This window comes from Microcaecilia unicolor, chromosome 2 (assembly GCF_901765095.1).
Source record: "Microcaecilia unicolor chromosome 2, aMicUni1.1, whole genome shotgun sequence".
Taxonomy (NCBI): domain Eukaryota; kingdom Metazoa; phylum Chordata; class Amphibia; order Gymnophiona; family Siphonopidae; genus Microcaecilia; species Microcaecilia unicolor.
The window spans coordinates 377,572,126-377,588,693 of NC_044032.1; the positions used below are offsets into that span (position 1 = coordinate 377,572,126).

At 42.5% G+C, this 16,568-nt stretch overlaps 1 protein-coding gene across 2 annotated transcripts in view; it reads right to left on the minus strand.

The window, feature by feature from the left end:
- Positions 1-16,568, minus strand: part of EPHA5 (EPH receptor A5) — a 609,249-nt gene that overhangs the window by 28,568 nt on the left and 564,113 nt on the right. For both annotated transcript variants that reach the window (XM_030194566.1, XM_030194568.1), the window contains exons 13-15: positions 15,506-15,715; positions 11,943-12,092; positions 6,816-7,009 (exon numbers count right to left, since the gene is read on the minus strand). In XM_030194566.1, the coding sequence (XP_030050426.1) occupies positions 6,816-7,009; positions 11,943-12,092; positions 15,506-15,715 (554 nt within the window). The remainder of the gene's footprint in view (positions 1-6,815; positions 7,010-11,942; positions 12,093-15,505; positions 15,716-16,568) is intronic.

The window sequence follows — 16,568 nt, forward strand, 5'->3', positions numbered from 1 at the left end:
CCAACCCCTTTTGCTTAGTATGAGGCATCAAAGAAGAACAGAAAAAAAGAACCAAGAAAAAGCGCCAGAGAATGCCAGATCCTGGTAAGCTCTCGAGACTCAAGCCCCCATCTTACCATGCCCTGCCATGTTGGGGTTTTAAATCATTTATATATTTATTGTTTTAGTAGTGAATACATTTGACACTTTTTAAAAATATATCTTGGTGATCTGCTTCTTTTCGTTTTGTGCTGGATCTTCTGGATCGAATGCTTATTTGTTTTATTGGACCTTCAAATGTGTATAGCCCTTCTAAAATGACAACCATAGTGGGCATTCCATTATAGACTTTCCCCCTGAAATTCAGTATTCAGCTGGCAGCAGTCAACGTTTTTGTAAAATGCTGATCATCGCCGGCTAAATTATCCCCCGAAAGTCAGTGCTGGGCCATGCCCAGACACTGGCATTGAATATAGGGAGATAATTTTGGGCAGGCAGGCTACCAGAGCTTATGCAGGCCTGGCCAATATTCAGCCAGGCCAGCATTAAGTACTTTTTTAATGTGGATCCCAGCCTGATATTCAGCCAGGGCCTGCATTAAGATAAGCAGATGAATTGGGCGGCAAAAGGCAATTTAAGTGAGAAGGAGAGATTCCTGCCAGCTTAAATCGTTTTGAATATCTGCCCCTATTGTCCATGTGTCTATGTACTACCTTGTATCCACATGGGCAACTTAGTTACAGTTTTTAAATGGCCTATTATTACTGGATGTCTGCTCATTAGGATACAGTGTGATGCAGCAACTACAGAAGAGAAGGAAAGGAAGTGACATTGCACTAATTTATAAGGATTATAAAGATAGTTGAATTAGGGGGAGATGGATTGACCACTGTTGGAAACAGGATACTAGGCTTGATGGCAACACATATGTTTATAGGTATACATGTTTTCTTTAGAAAATAAGTGCAATATATGTACAGTGCAGTCCATTTAAGTGCATGTTGGATAAGCGCATGCTCTGTTTAACTGCATGCCGTACTTCGGTCCTGTTTTTGGTGCCATCAATTTCTATGGGGACGAACTTCGGTTTAGCGCACCACTGATAAGTGCAAGATTCGCTTATATGCATGGTTTAAGACCGCTGCTCTGCAGGAAAGACTCCACATAAGTGCATGCATGGAATATGGAAGCCGATTGGCACGTGATAAGGGGGCAGTAAATTTGAAATCTTGTTGGTTAACTGCCACAGGCAGGCATCTCTCCTTTATTATATCCCTCCTTACCCCTTTTCTCCCAACTTATACTATCCTATCCTGTCTATCCTCTCTTATCCTAATCATACATTATCAAGCTCAGCTTTATAATGTTTCACTACCATTTTGAAACTTCTATTATAAGACGTATTTCAAATTACTATGTAAGCCGCATTGAGCCTGCATTGTGTGGGAAAGCGCGGGGTACAAATGTAATAAATAAATAAATAAATAAGTGAAAGAATGTTGTTAGAGTGTACATTGGAGTCATCATCAGAACGAATAGAAGTTCTTCTATTCGTTCAGACAACAACTGAATTCTAAAAAATTTAGAAAACAAACAAAGTCAAGCATCTATTGCTAAAGAATATGGTGTCAATCCCAGTCAAATTTCACATATCTTGAACAGAAGACCAGCTTCTGGAAGACTGGCAAAACAATACAAATCCACAATGGAAAAGAAAACGGGCGGGAAAAGCTGAGGAGGTAGAAGATGCTCTTCGGTGGTTTTCTCGAGTCAGGAGCAGACAGTTTTCTGTCAGTGGTCCACTGCTTATGGAGAAAGCTAACCATCTAGCTGAAAGTCTTGGACTAACTGAATTCAAAGGCACTGTTGGATGGTTGGAAAGATGGAAGAAGAGGAACAGCATAAAATTCAAGAAACAGCATGGTGAGAGACGCTGATGACTTTGGTGCTGAAAATTGGGTTGTTTCAGTTCTTCCTACCATCTTGAACGAGTTTGCACCTTGTGACATTTTCAATGCTGATGAAAACGGTCTGTACTGGCGAGCGATTCCTGATGGAACACTTGCATTCAAACAAGCAGAAACTACAGGTAGTAAAACGTCGAAGGACCGACTGATGATCCTCCTTTGCTGCAATATGGATGGGAGTGAGAAGTTGGAACTACTTGTCATTGGAAAGAGCAAACAGCCCCGTTGCTTCAAGAATGTTAAGCGACTTCCTGTGTCATACGAGGCTAACGCAAATTCATGGATGACTGGGGAAATTTGGAAATAGTGACTAAAGAAATTAGACATTAGAATGCGGGCACAAAAGCATCAGATTTTGTTGCTTTGTGATAATTGTGCTGCACACAGTGATGATGTCAGGCTGTCTAACGTTAAGGTGGTCTTCCTGCCACCAAACACTACCTCTCTGATCCAACCTCTGGATCAGGGCATAATAGCCAATTTCAAACAACATTATTGGGCTCTTGTGCTACGTCGTGTGATGAGCGTTATGGATGACCAGACTGGCAAGGATAAACGTGCTGTTGAACTGGCTCGTAATCTATCACTGTTGGATTCCCTACATATGCAGAAAGAAGCCTGGAATCATGTTACACAGGCAACCATTGTGAACTGCTACAAGCGGGCAAGCTTTGTTAGGGATGTGGAGAGGGATGAAACAGATGCAGCTGTTGCAAACATGTCAGATGAACAGGTTATTGACATCCCAGCCAGTGTTACTGAAGAGGAGTTTCATCACTACGTAGCTGTTGATTACGATCTACAAACAGCTGACGACAGCACTGATGTCCAGATATGCACCTACACGCAGGCAACGGCTGATGATGAAACAGATGATGAAATGAGCAGCGAGGCACATGCTGACAAAATTCAACAACCTCCTCCTGTCACCTTTGCAAGAGCGCTGGAGAGTTTCAACACCGTGCGGGCCTATCTGGAGGCCACTGGATGTCAGTGCTATGACAGTTTTTACCATCTGGCAGACGTAGTCTATGGAACTCACAGACACAAGAGAGTACAGAGGACTATGACTGATTACTTCAAGTAAGCCTAATGTCAGTTAATGGAGACTGTATAATGTCAGTTGACAGAGACTGTATACTGTACGTATAATAAACAGTACTGTACATATGTTTATCAGATGTCAAGCTTCTTTGGGTCACAACAGTTAAGTGCACTCTCCGGTTAACTGCATGTATTTCTTTGGTCCCAGACCCTTGCACAAAGATGGGTTTCACAAAATTGGAATCGTTGTGTGTTCCAGGTTTTACTATTTCATTTCGTTTACTGAGGAATTGTCATTTATGTCTCACTTCCTCTTTTACTTTTAAGTACAAGCATCAGATGTAACTGAGTAAAAGTAGTAAAAATTGGTGAAATTATTACTTCAGTAAAAGTAAAAATATTTCCCGTACTTCTTTACAAGTTAAAGTGACAAAACTTTTGCTTAAGAACAGTAACTAGTTACATTTACTTAGTTACTATACAACACTGCTACTAAGCATGTGAAGTTGAAAAAGAGTGACAGGACAGTTGAAAGAAATATGTGTTTTTAGGAATGCTGAACACAGAGAAGTATTATATCCAAACTGCCTTGCAATGTACTCTATAGGTCCTGATAGGCTATGCATTCAATTATAAAACTGCCTTCTATGAATGTGCACATTTGGAGGGGGGCAGTTATCAAAATGGGCTACACTTAAGACAGATTATTTTACTGTTAATCCAGGTTACTAGTAATTACATCTCATTACATATAATGGGTCCTGTGCTAAAATAGCATGAGTTGTAGTAAAATAACCTATCTTTAACAGTAGCCCATGTTGATAACTTCCCCCTTTAGCTTGCTAATGTGCCTTAAAAAGTTGAGTACAATTAATACATATTCAGTTAGGTTTAATGACCTTTAAAAATGTTTTGTTAAAATGTGCAAAATGAACCAAAAAAAAAACATCCAAAAATGGATAAAATGGCCTAATGAACTGAGAACAAATTTTTGTTCTGTTCACGTCCCTAATTTATTTGGATTTTGCTCACACCTTTTCAGTAATAGCTCAAGGTGAGTTACATTCAATACTGTGTATTTCTCTGTCCTATAAGGGCTCACAATCTAGGGGGCACTTTTACAGAGTGGTGGTAAGCCCAACTCGAGCTTACCGCTTGCTTTTCCGGGACTACGGTCGGCAAAATGCGGCCACTGGTGGTAGCCCCACCCCGAGCACACACCATTTCTAGGGGAAAAAGAAAACCCCCAGAAATAGCTTGTGTGGTGGTAACCCGGCGGTAATCAGGCAGCGCATGGGTTAACGTGGGATCCCTTATTACCACCTCAATGGGTGGTGGTAAGAGCTCCATGCTGCATGTTCACATAGTAAGAGTTCTCTTATCTCATGGCCATGTGTGTCTGGGAGCTTTTTTACTTGCTGCGGTAAAAAGGGCCCTGGCACAAGGAAAAAAATGAACCCCACCGCTAGCACAGGGCCATTTTTCCTGCAGCTTCGTAAAAGAATCCTTATGTTTGTACCTGAGGCAATGGAGGGTTAAGTGATTTGCCCAAGATCTAATGTCTTCTGCATCCATTAGAAATGTTTTTTTCATCACATCTCTTAGCCATTAATAGAAAAAATTAAAATGCAGCAATTTTACAGCCATGCCAAAAGTGGCCTCAGTGCGGGGGGAAACCTACTTGCTAATCACAGCAAATGGTCCCTTTTAGCGCAGCTTAGTAAAAGGACCTCTAGGTTTTCAGCTGAATATTCAGCCATACAAATTAGCAGATATTATTAATATTTTCTATTAGCTTGTAGCGGGTTTAAAAGGCTAACATTCTCCCCTGGATTCTATATAACATGCCTAGAGATCCATGCCAAAATACAAGCATATTCTATTCAATGTGCATAACTTAAATGGCTTAACAAGCTAATCAGCACTTAACAAGCAATAATGAGCACTAATGGCAATAATTACAATTTACGTGCACAATTCGCTAAGCACATTCTATAATGTAGTGTGCCTAACTTCTAACATGCGCAAGCAAAAAGGGGTGTGGCTATGGGCATGTCGTGGGCTTTCAGAAATTTACTTGTGCAGTTATAGAATGCAGCCAGGATTTACGCCACATTTTCATTGGTGTAAATGGAGGCACATAGATTTAGATGCTGAGATATCTATTATGTGTATTCTATATACCGTGCCTAAATCTAGGCACCCCTTATAGAATACACTTAGTCGGCATGGGTTTCCGCGCCAATTTTTTAGGTGCCATATATAGAATTGCTCCCTTTATGTGTAAACCTGATCTAAAATTTCACTGTACATCTTTATAGAAATTGAAGCAAAATAAACATTTTAGTTGAAATAAACTAAAATGTATACATTCTTTGTGTCTAAATAATTTTGTAACCATGCTTCAGTGAAAGGGATTCGAATTAGCACAAATTTGGTTCATTTGGACATCAAAAATGTGCAAGCAAAATCTACTGTACATACATAAACCTGAGAATCCATGCATGTAAAATCAATTTGTGGCTCTGAACATGTATTTTATAAAACAAATATAAGTAATGGACTGAAAAAAAGAAACACCTACAAACTGCAAAAATAATCAGTAAAATTCAAAATTGAACCAGCATTTTTGTTCTTGTGCATCCCTATTGATTTGACTTGAATTATTGACTACATTTGGGAAGCTTGCCAGGTGCCCTTGGCCTGAATTGGCCGCTGTCGTGGACAGGATGCTGGGCTTGATCGACCCTTGGTCTTTTCCCAGTGTGGCATTACCTATATACCGTATTCAGTATATTGCTCCCCTGCACTTCTGTTGGAAAGATGCCAGCTCTGCCATATCCTGCATCCTCCCTCCATCCCAATATTTTGAAAGTGAAAAAAGTCTTATCTCCATATTAAATTTGATAGAGATAAGTCTATCCATTCCAGAATAAGTGGACACTGCACACTTTCCTTACATGAAATCTGGCATCTTTGCCTCCTTAGGTGCCTTCCCAAATCACTCTTTACACCCAACTTTAAAAACTGGAGAAGGATCTGCTCTCATACAAAGCTTGATCAAACTAAAGCCCCTCCCCCTTTACAAAGCCACGCTGCTGCACGGTAATGCAGATACAGCCCATTCACTTTGAATGAGCTATCGACATTACCGCACCGGCATCCGCTAGCATGGCTTTGTAAAAGGGAGGGTAAGTCTAGAAACATAATAACATAGTAGATGATGGTAGATAAAACTTGTACGGCCCATTCAGTCTGCCCAACCTTCATTCTAAAGATATTTAAGGTTAGTTCAGTGCCATTTGGATTTTCAGAATGGATATACATGAGAGAGATCTGCATAGCTAGGAGACAGAACATGCAAATTTCTTTCATGATCACTCATTGTGGGTATCCTGAAAACCCGGATGGCTGAGGGTGCCACGAGGTTGAGAAGCAATGAGTTAGGGGACACACACATAAAAACACCAACTGCAGCAGGCACACACTTTCAGTATGATTTCATAAGATCTTGGTTCTATGGAACTGAGGGTAATAAGAAACACAGCTTCAAGATGACTGCATACATTCCATTAATTCAGCTAAAACCAACATTTATGAATGCCACAGTGCTGTCATTTGCATGATCCAGAAGGAACCACTTTTAAACTAATCAAGCTGTTCATTTATCTGCCAAAGCATATCATAGAAATGACATTTTGGGAAAGCTGCAAGGGTGTGTTAGACCAGAATATGTATAATCTAAAAAGCATGTTTTTTTTTTTCTTTTGAGGGTCATCTGGCATGATGCAATCTATGAAAAATGATTTCTGCAAGAAGTTATACCTGTTTGATGCATTAACCAAAGTTTTCAAGCTGCTAGGATTACGGATAAGCTTGTCCAACATGCTGACAATTTCCTCAAACTTGGGCCTGCTGTTCCTGTCCTTTCGCCAGCAATCCAACATGAGCTGATACAGAGCAGCAGGACAATCCATGGGACTTGGCAAACGATAACCTTCCTCGACAGCTTTAATCACCTACCAGAAATGAAGCAGATTTAAAATAGAAATGGCAACATTTAGCTACAACACTTCCATGTTATCAAGCCCTATTTCAGAGCTGATTAGGGATGTGCATTTGTTACTTGGTTAGTTAAAGCACCTTAGAAAAGTATGTGCAAAATTGCTGCAAAGTATATTATTTTACACATTAATACAAATACAGTCAATTTATGCACATTAAAAAGTTCTAATAGGCATTTAAAATGTTATTAACACAAAAGTGTGAAATGAACTGAAAAAAAAATGAGGGAACGAATCTCCATGTGAACTGAAAATAACACGAGAAAATCCTTTTACCATGCACATCCCTTACAGTTCATGCATTTCTTGGCATATGGAATGGAAGAACTGTAAGCACTGATGATATTTTCTGTTTCTATAAATCTGCAATGATTTTGCATGTGCTTTTAGTATTTAATTGTTGTTTCATGGATTCTAACAAGAGAAAAGCAGAACCTCTCAGAAACACCTTTCAAAAACAACTGTACTACAAACATTCATATCAATATTCAGCCAGTACAGTCAGTGGTTTGTTTAATCACTGGTCGTAGCATTTTAAATTTATTCATATTGACCGCTAAACTCCCCTTTTTGATAAAACCATATATATTCAGTAACATTGTCCGGATATTTAGCAATGCTGAATATACATAGACCACTGATCATATCCGGCTGTACGTACTGCACAGGAATCAGCAGCTATCTGTAAAGCTATCCAGCTTATTTTCGAAGGAGATCGCTGGCCATCTTCCGACTCAAATCTGGAGATGGCCGGCGATCTCCTGAACCCGGCGAAATCGGTATAATCAAAAGCTGATTTTGGCCGGCGCCAACTGCTTTCCGTCGCAGAGCTGGCCAAACTTCAAGGGGGCGTGTTGGTAGGGTAGCGAAGGCAGGACGGGGGCGGGATGGGGGCGTGCTCACGAGATGGCCAGATTCGCCCGATAATGGAAAAAAAGAAAGCCGGCCCTGACGAGCATTTTGCCGGCTTCACTTGGTTCCTTTTTTTTTCAGGACCAAGCTTTAAAAAGGTGCCCCAACTGACCAAATGACCACCAGAGGGAATCAGGGATGACCTCCCCTTACTCCCCCAGTGGTCAGCAACCCCCTCCCACCCCCCAAAAATATATATTTTTGCCAGCCTCTATGCCAGTCTGAAATGTCATACCCAGCTCCCTGACAGCAGTATGCAGGTCCATGGAGCAGTATTTAGTGGGTGCAGTGCACTTCAGGCAGGTAGACCCAGGCCCATCCTCCCCTACCTTTACACTTGTGGTGGTAAATGTTAAGCATTCCAACCCCCCCCCAAAAAAAACCCCACTGTACTCACATGTAGGTGCCCCCTTCATCTCTAAGGGCTATGGTAGTGGTGTACAGTTGTGGGGAGTGGGTTTTGGGGGGATTTGGAGGGCTCAGCACCCAAGGTAAGGGAGCTATGCACCTGGGAGCTATTTTTGAAGTCCACTGCAGTGCCCCCTAGGTGCCTGGTTGGTGTCCTGGCATGTGAGGGGGACCAGTGCACTACAAATGCTGGCTCCTCCCATGACCAAATGCCTTGGATTTGGCCGGGATTGAGATCGCTGGCATTAGTTTCCATTATCGGTGAAAACCGATGCCGGCCATCTCAAACCCGGCCATCTCTGACATTTGGCCGGCCCCAACCGTATTATTGAAATGAAAGATGGCCGGCCATCTTTTTCGATAATACGGTTCGGGACTGCTCTTTGCGGCGCCGGCCAAATAGATTGTTCGATTATACCCCTCCATGTGATCTAATTTATGGCAATCTTTTTGCTGTCCTAAGTTAAAATCCATAGCGATAAGACTTGAGTTAGATGTAATGACCATGATCCACTGTACTCCATCCAGGCACTTTCTGGATTGTGCTGGGGCAGTATAAGAATTTTCAACAGCACGTTCTGTATAACACCATTGAAAATTCATGGATTGGGGATGTGAATAACTAAGGCCAGTGCTGGGCAAGCTTATACGGTCTGGGTTCCGTTTATGGCAATCCGGTTTAGGTTGGGCTAGAGAGGGCTTCAATGTAAACTCCAGTAATGTGGAACATGAGGACAGTGTTGGGTAGACTTTTACAGTCTCTGTCTGGCAAATGATGGATTTGGATAGACTGAAGTGGGCTTTGATGGCAACTTCAGAAGTTGGAACTGAAGGACAGGGCTGGGAGGACTTCTGTGGTCTATGTCCCAGAAATGCCAAAGAAAGACAATGATCAAGTATTTTATATCACATTCATTGTTGGTTTAATCATGACTTGATAATGAGTGTGACTGTTGGGCAGACTGGATGGGCTGTTCAGGCCTTTATCTGTCATCATTTACTATGTTACAATCCAGTTAGTGCTGTTGAGTACTTTATCTATCTTGTTGGCACTTCTTATCCATTAGTACTGCCTCTTAGCTGGATAAGTGTCTTTGAATATTGGCCCCTAACATTTTTAAACATTAAAAAAAACATAGTAAAGTTCAAAAGGAGTATGATTTTGCCTCCCTTTAAAAGGATATGATTAATGTTTATCGAGTAAGGCTTACAATTAGCAGCTGCTGCCTATGACTTGTGCTTAGTCAATCACTTTTTTCGTATGGGGTAATTGTAGGTGAGTGAAAGCGGAGAGAGAAATGAAGGAGAGGGAGCAGATACCGTCTTGAGACATTCACATATCACAGTGGGAAACATCATTAAGTTCAATTTCCTTGCTTTCCATAATTCATGCAGTCACCAAGCATGTAAGATAGTCATTTAAGCAGTCAGGCGTAATAAGTCAAGAAACCGAAAGGACAAAAATAGTATACGTGGGAAAGTGATAAAATGACAGGCAGAAAATGAGCCAGAGCCGACGTTTTAGTTATCATACAGACTTATTTAGGTTTGATTTTGTTTGTTGTAGAAACAGATCCATCTTTGTTTGCTTGATGGGGCTATTGTCAGAGGTCCATCTCACAGCAAAATTCACAGGTACCTTTCTTCCTGTGGACCTGGTAAGCAGTTTTCAAAGGGAAACAACTATGGCAGTTTACAAGATACTCTGGCATAAATGTACCCATCTATCTTGCACTGAGGATACCCAGTGTACATTCATTCATATGGAGCTAATTCTATAAAGAGGGTGCCAACATCAAGAACATGTGTAAATGACCAGAATACCAACATACATGTACAATTCCACTATTCCAGGTAGGTACATACTATTCTGTAAGATGGTACCTAAATGTGATGGCACATAGAGCCCCTTTTACAAAGCAGCGGTAAGCCAAATGTGGAAGTAAAAAGGAAGTACTGCCAGGCTACTGCAGTAGCCCGGTGGTAGTTCCCACCCCCAGAGTGGTGTCATATCAGGCTCAGGCCCAGATGCATTAAAGACATTGGTAATTCCCGTTCCCTACCGATTCCACAGCGTTGTAGCTCACTTGCATTCTCTAGTCCTTCGGTACCTGAGTCGGAGAATCGGGACGTCCCTTTAGATTAGGCTCCTCTTCCTGGTCTCTTCAGCCAATCAAAGCGGGCTTAGCTGGCTGTTGTCAGCGAAATGCGCTCTGATTGGCTGAAGAGACCAGGAAGAGAAGCCTAATCTAAAGGGTCGTCCCAATTCTCCGGCAACCAGGAAAATAGAAAAATTTCGCTGTGGAGGGGTAAGTGGCGCGGCGAAGACTAAATAGAAGGGGGAAAAAAACACGAGCGCCGGCAGAGCAAAAAACTGCGAAAAAAAGACGTCTCTCAGAAGCGCAGGGAGAGTACGTCCTTAAAGGACGCCCCTCACATGCGCTCCCTGCTTTTTTTTTTTTTTTTTACCTTTTTTGGGGGCCCTTTTCCTTTCTGATTCCCTCACAGGAGCCCTAACAAGAGGTCAGACATCTCGTTAGGGTTCCTACGGTAAGGGAATCGGAAAAACGGTAGTGCATCTCATTATAATGGGCTGCAATGGTAGTGCAGCTCATTATAATAGCTTTTCAATCATTTGCATTCCGTTTTCGTTGCCTGCTACTGTGGCAGGGAAAATGCCCTTAGTGCATGCCCGGGGTGAACTACTTGCGTTTTAAACTGGCTGGAACCAGTTTAAAACGCAAGTTGTGGGCTCGTTAGGTTTTGTGCATCTGGGCCTCAGTCCCTAGAGTCAAGTTCAGCAAGTGAACAGTCACATGCAAATTAGCACAAGGTAAATACAGGGCCGGCTCAATGGACCGTGGCGCCCTGAACCAACTTCTGGTATGGCATCCTCCCATTGGCCTGCCTCCCCCACCTAACTTTAGAGGCAGTTCCCCCTCCTGAATACCAACAGCATTTCACCTAATGATATCCACATCGGCCCTTGCGTCTTCCCTCTGCCATGCACCTATGGAAACAGGAAGTTATGCCAAAGAAGGGGCCACTGGAGCACTGGTGCGGGTAGTATTAGGTGAAATGCTGTCTGTGTTTGGGAGGGAAAAACTGCCTTTAAAGATAGTCAGGGAAGGTGGGCTGAGACAGAAAGAGGAAGGGGGTTGTCGGCTCTTCTTTTTTCCCTGCACACGCAATGCCACCAGGTAAGTTCTGGCCCAGCTTAACCTATAGGGCCCAGTGTCCATTAAATAGGGAAGAACCTAGACTTGTTTGCTAGTTCTACTGACTAGAGCAGGGCTGCGGGAAACATGGACCTTAGGGATAGGTGGTGGGCAGGTTATGGCATGTTTATGCTATGCTATGCTTTGCTTACAATACCTGGCTTGCTGTGACTAATTTCCAAGTTTAAAGTAGGCACTATTTTGAACAACTCAGAGACAGAATGGCCTCTCCTAATGTGGATCTCCGGACCAGGTAGGAGATACAGTAATTCTCTCAAATTTAAATAGCAATAGTTTTACCATTCTGACTCTTAGATATGTCATCCAGTGTACTTCTGACAAGCACTTACATCTTGATTGGTCATCTCCCAGTATGGTCTCTCCCCATAAGACATGACTTCCCACATCACTATCCCATAGCTCCAAACATCACTGGCTGAGGTGAATTTCCGGAATGCAATAGCTTCAGGAGCAGTCCACCGGATAGGAATCTTTCCACCCTAGAAAGAGTAAATCAGAAATCTGTCTGAATGAGCTGTTTCCTGTCCTAAAATATGCTAAAAAGAGATGCTCATTTTGTATTCCTCTTTGACTTCAAATGATCCATTTCAATATATCTCAGTGAACAAGTACTGCTACTAAGCTGCCCTGTAGGTTTGTCATTTACACCCAGACAGGAAACCAGAACAGATACAGGCTCCACATCTCTTTTATTTTAGTACAGTCAATCTGGTATCTTCTTACAATCTCTGGCAGCCAGGAAAAGTAAATGGAGCATTCATGCAAGCTTCCTTTTAGTCACTAAACAGCACATGCAAATGGTGAAGTTCAGATTTATTGATTTATTATTGGTTTAGAGCTTAAGAAGAAATCACCATGCACAAATTGTTCTGTGTTGGAAGTTTTCTGGACTTGTGTTGCAGATCAATTATGTTTCATTTTAGATAATGGTGGATAATAACTAATTAAGAAAAGCTGGGTTGTAACTGGCAAAGACCATCCCCCCGATATTCAGTATTGGATTGGAAAGAATCGCCACCTGGCCAGTTAAATGCTGGAAGACCGGCTGTCAAGATTCAGTGGTACATGGCCGGTTATCGGCTAGTGGATAGTCAGTTATATTGGGCGATGTAGCCGGCTATCCGCCAATTTTTAAAATGTAATCGGCCAAGTTTGGCACCCATATTTGGCCGCATGCAACCCTAGAATATCTTTAACTGGTCTGAATTTAACTGGTTAGTACTGAATATCAGCTTGGCCAGTTAAATTCTGACTGGCCAAAGATAAACCAGATATTAAATGCCGGTCACCGGAAATAGCCTGGCATTGAATTTCAGGTCTCAGCGTGGTCTAACTCCCATGGTCTGAAAATCGGCCTCAATATATTTTTTCAACTTTAGTTTTTATTGTTCTTATATGGGTTACCAGCTTCACGTAAATTATACTTCACATATGTTAATTAAAACACAAAGCTTTGCAATGAAAATGTCTTTGGTGGACAGAATACCTCCTAAATTGCTGTTTAAGAAAATCAATGAGGTCGATATTCAGATCATAGGAGTCAGACTGGCTAACTCCCAAGTTTGGCGATAAACCGAATATTCAATGCCAGGCTTTTTCCGGTTTAAAGACAAAGTCGATATTCAGACTTAGCCAGTTATCTTTAAACTGGACAAAGAATTACCAGGTTTTCACATAACCAAATATGGCCATGAAACTGGCTTTTAAAATCAGTGGGTAGATGACTATATTGGGCGATATAACCGACTGTCTGCAATCCGCTAACAGGGGATATTCAGCAGGGGAATAGCCAGTTATCCCCTACTGAATACCGGTGGATAGCTGATTATGCACTATTTAACTAGTCAGAAGCTGTTCTGGATGGTTAAACAGTGCTGAATATTTGGGGAATGTGAATAGTGGCATAGTCACGGCGGCGGGGGGGGGGGGGGGGGGGCTCACTTTCATTCCCCTCTGCTTCTGACTGGTGGGGATGTCAGCCCCTGCCAGCTGAAGATCTCACTTGCTTAATTGAACCCACAGCATCACTTATTCAGCAGGAGCACATCGCCGCTAATGCCGTCTCTGCCACATGAGCATGAACGAAAGAGCAAGCATTAGCAGCGAAGCATGCCTGCTTTATAAGTGTTGCCACAGGTATAACTCAGACAGAAGAGGTCTTTGTCCAGCAGGGCTTGGCATCCCTGTCAGCTTAGGTATTTATATTTTGAGGAGCCAAGGGTGTAGACTGGGGTCATGGGGAGAAAATTGCATGCCCACCCATCTTGGGCTAAGTACAATTGGCCATCTGGCTACACCACTGTATCACTGCCTTACAAAAATGAAGAAATTGCTGGTATTGCAGTGGAAAATGTGTCTGGAGCCAAATTCAATGGCCTGTAAGAGAAATAAATGTGGAACCTGTTACTGTACATCAGGGGCGTAGCCAGCCTTCCGTGGGGGAGGGGTCCAGAGCCCAGGGGGAGGGGGCACATTTTAGCCCTCCCCCCGGTGCCGCCCCCCCACCGCCGACATTGCCACCCCCCCCTCCCGCCGTGAACCCGCCGCTGCTGCAGCCTACCTTTACTTTTGCTGGCGGGGGATCCCACTCCCCGCCAGCCGACGTCTTCTTCTCAGTCGCTTCCTGCTCTTCAATTTGTTTGCTGACGTCCTGCACGTACAATTACGTGCAGGACGTCAGCAAACAAATTGAAGAGCAGGAAGGACTGAGAAGACGTCGGCTGGCGGGGAGTGGGATCCCCCGCCAGCAAAAGTAAAGGTAGGCGGCGGTGGGGGCGGGTTCGCCGGGAGGGGGGTCCTGGGGTGAATCTGCGGGGGCCCCGGCCCCCTCAGGTCCCACGTAGCTACGCCACTGCTGTACATATTTTTTGCATACAAGTCACTGCTTGTGGGGAGAAGGAATGAAAATAAAAGTAAGACTTTTCATCATTAACCCCACACATACAAAAATCATTTCACTGGACACCTTCTGCCAGCTGATCATATGACTGTGCAGATAGTATGAAGGTACCAAACTTTACTTATCAATACAAAAATGTCCAGAGGGGTAGCCATATTAGATTGTAATAGCGAAAAAGGGCTGGTTGCACTTTCTATACTAACTGAATCCTCTTTATCAAATGCATATCCTGTCATTGAAACCTCATGCTTCACTCCTTCATTTAGTCTAGAAAAGCACATCCAGCATCATTATTGGATTAGATCGAATTGAATTTATTAATTTGATATACCACTCTATACTACTGTGCCTGAATCATTTACAACAAAAAATACACACCATACATCATATAAATCATACAAGGGCTGTAACAAGAAAGTGATATGTACATGCTGAATATTTATATATAATGATATACAGTGATCATAGAGTTTCTTATAGATTTTGTCTTAAGGAGGACAATTTTCAATCAATAGAAGCAGCTTTGTTTCTCATAGGCCTGCGAGCTGATTTTCAAAAGGGAAACCTCCATGGAGCTTCCATCTGAAAATCACTGACAGTCCCTTTGCTAAAAGAAGTATTTAACCAGCCTAGTTTACATATGCAATGTCTGTGAGATCAAAAAAGTAAAAAGCAAGCATGTGGATCTCAAAATAAAATCCCCCTTTTTTTGGGGCTTGCTCTGGCCTTGCCCCTATACCCGCTTTCTTTTTCCACCACCACAATTCTTTTCTCCAAAGGTAAAACCCTGTTCACCAGCAGAATTCCCGTTGAAAATTACCCTAGTAAAATAGGATAACTCACTTAATACCACTATTTCCTCTGGATCTACACAACCCACAGTTCAACCAATGCAACAAAGCACAACACGTTGGGTAAGAAGTTTTAAAAAGATCTGAGTCCTACCAGTTTCCTTGACTTATTTATGAGGACAAACATATTTCTTGTGCATACCCTTGTTGTGTATGCTGCCTCAGGATCATCTTCCAGAATTCGGGAAAGCCCAAAGTCTGACACTTTACAGACAAGGTTACTGTTGATAAGGATGTTTCTAGCAGCGAGATCCCTGTGCACGTAGCCCATGTCAGAAAGATACTTCATTCCTGAGGCAATTCCCCTCAGCATGCCGACAAGCTGGATCACAGTGAACTGGCCATCATTTTTCTGAAAAGAAAATGGAAAAATTAGTTCTACCAAAATATCTTAAATTGAAACTTCAGGGGAAATTAACGCCTTAGCTAGAAAGACTCTGGCAACAATTGCCTACATAAACCAGCAATGAAAGCTGAAGACAGTAGTACATATTAAGCAATTGCAGTGTGGATTTGAACCTTCCTACTACTTATCATTTCTATAACGCTATTAGACATATGCAGTGCTGTCCCAGCTCGACAGAGCTTACAATCTATTTGAGACAGACAAACAGAACAAATAAGGATTAGGGAAATATTTTTTGTGGGAATGATTAAACAGGCATGGGTACTGAAGAGATGAACAGTTGCTAGAGTTAAAAGCAGCCTTATAAAAAAGTGGTCTTTTAGTCTAAATTTGAATATGACTAGAGATGGAGCTTGACGTATCAACTCAGGAAGGCTAATCCAGTCATACAATGCAGCAAGATAAAAGGAATGGAGACCTGTAGTTAATCTATGTTTACAACTGGTCTTTTCTTGAGGGGTATTGAGTACTGGCACCTTTTCCATTGTCTGCTAAAATTGACCCGTGCCTGCTTATTTTCGAACGAGAAGGCCGGCCATCTTCAGACACAAATCGGGAGATGGCCAGCCTTCTCCTAAAGCCGGCCAAATCGGTATAATCGAAAGCCGATTTTGGCCGGCTTCAACTGCTTTCCGTTGTGGAGCTGGCGAAAGTTCAAGGGGGCGTGTTGGCAGTGTACCAAAGGCGGGACGGGGGCGTGGTTAAGAGATGGCTGGCTTCGGCCGATAATGGAAAAAAGAAAGACGGCCCTGACGAGCATTTGGCCGACTTTACTTGGTCCCTTTTTCTTCACGACCAA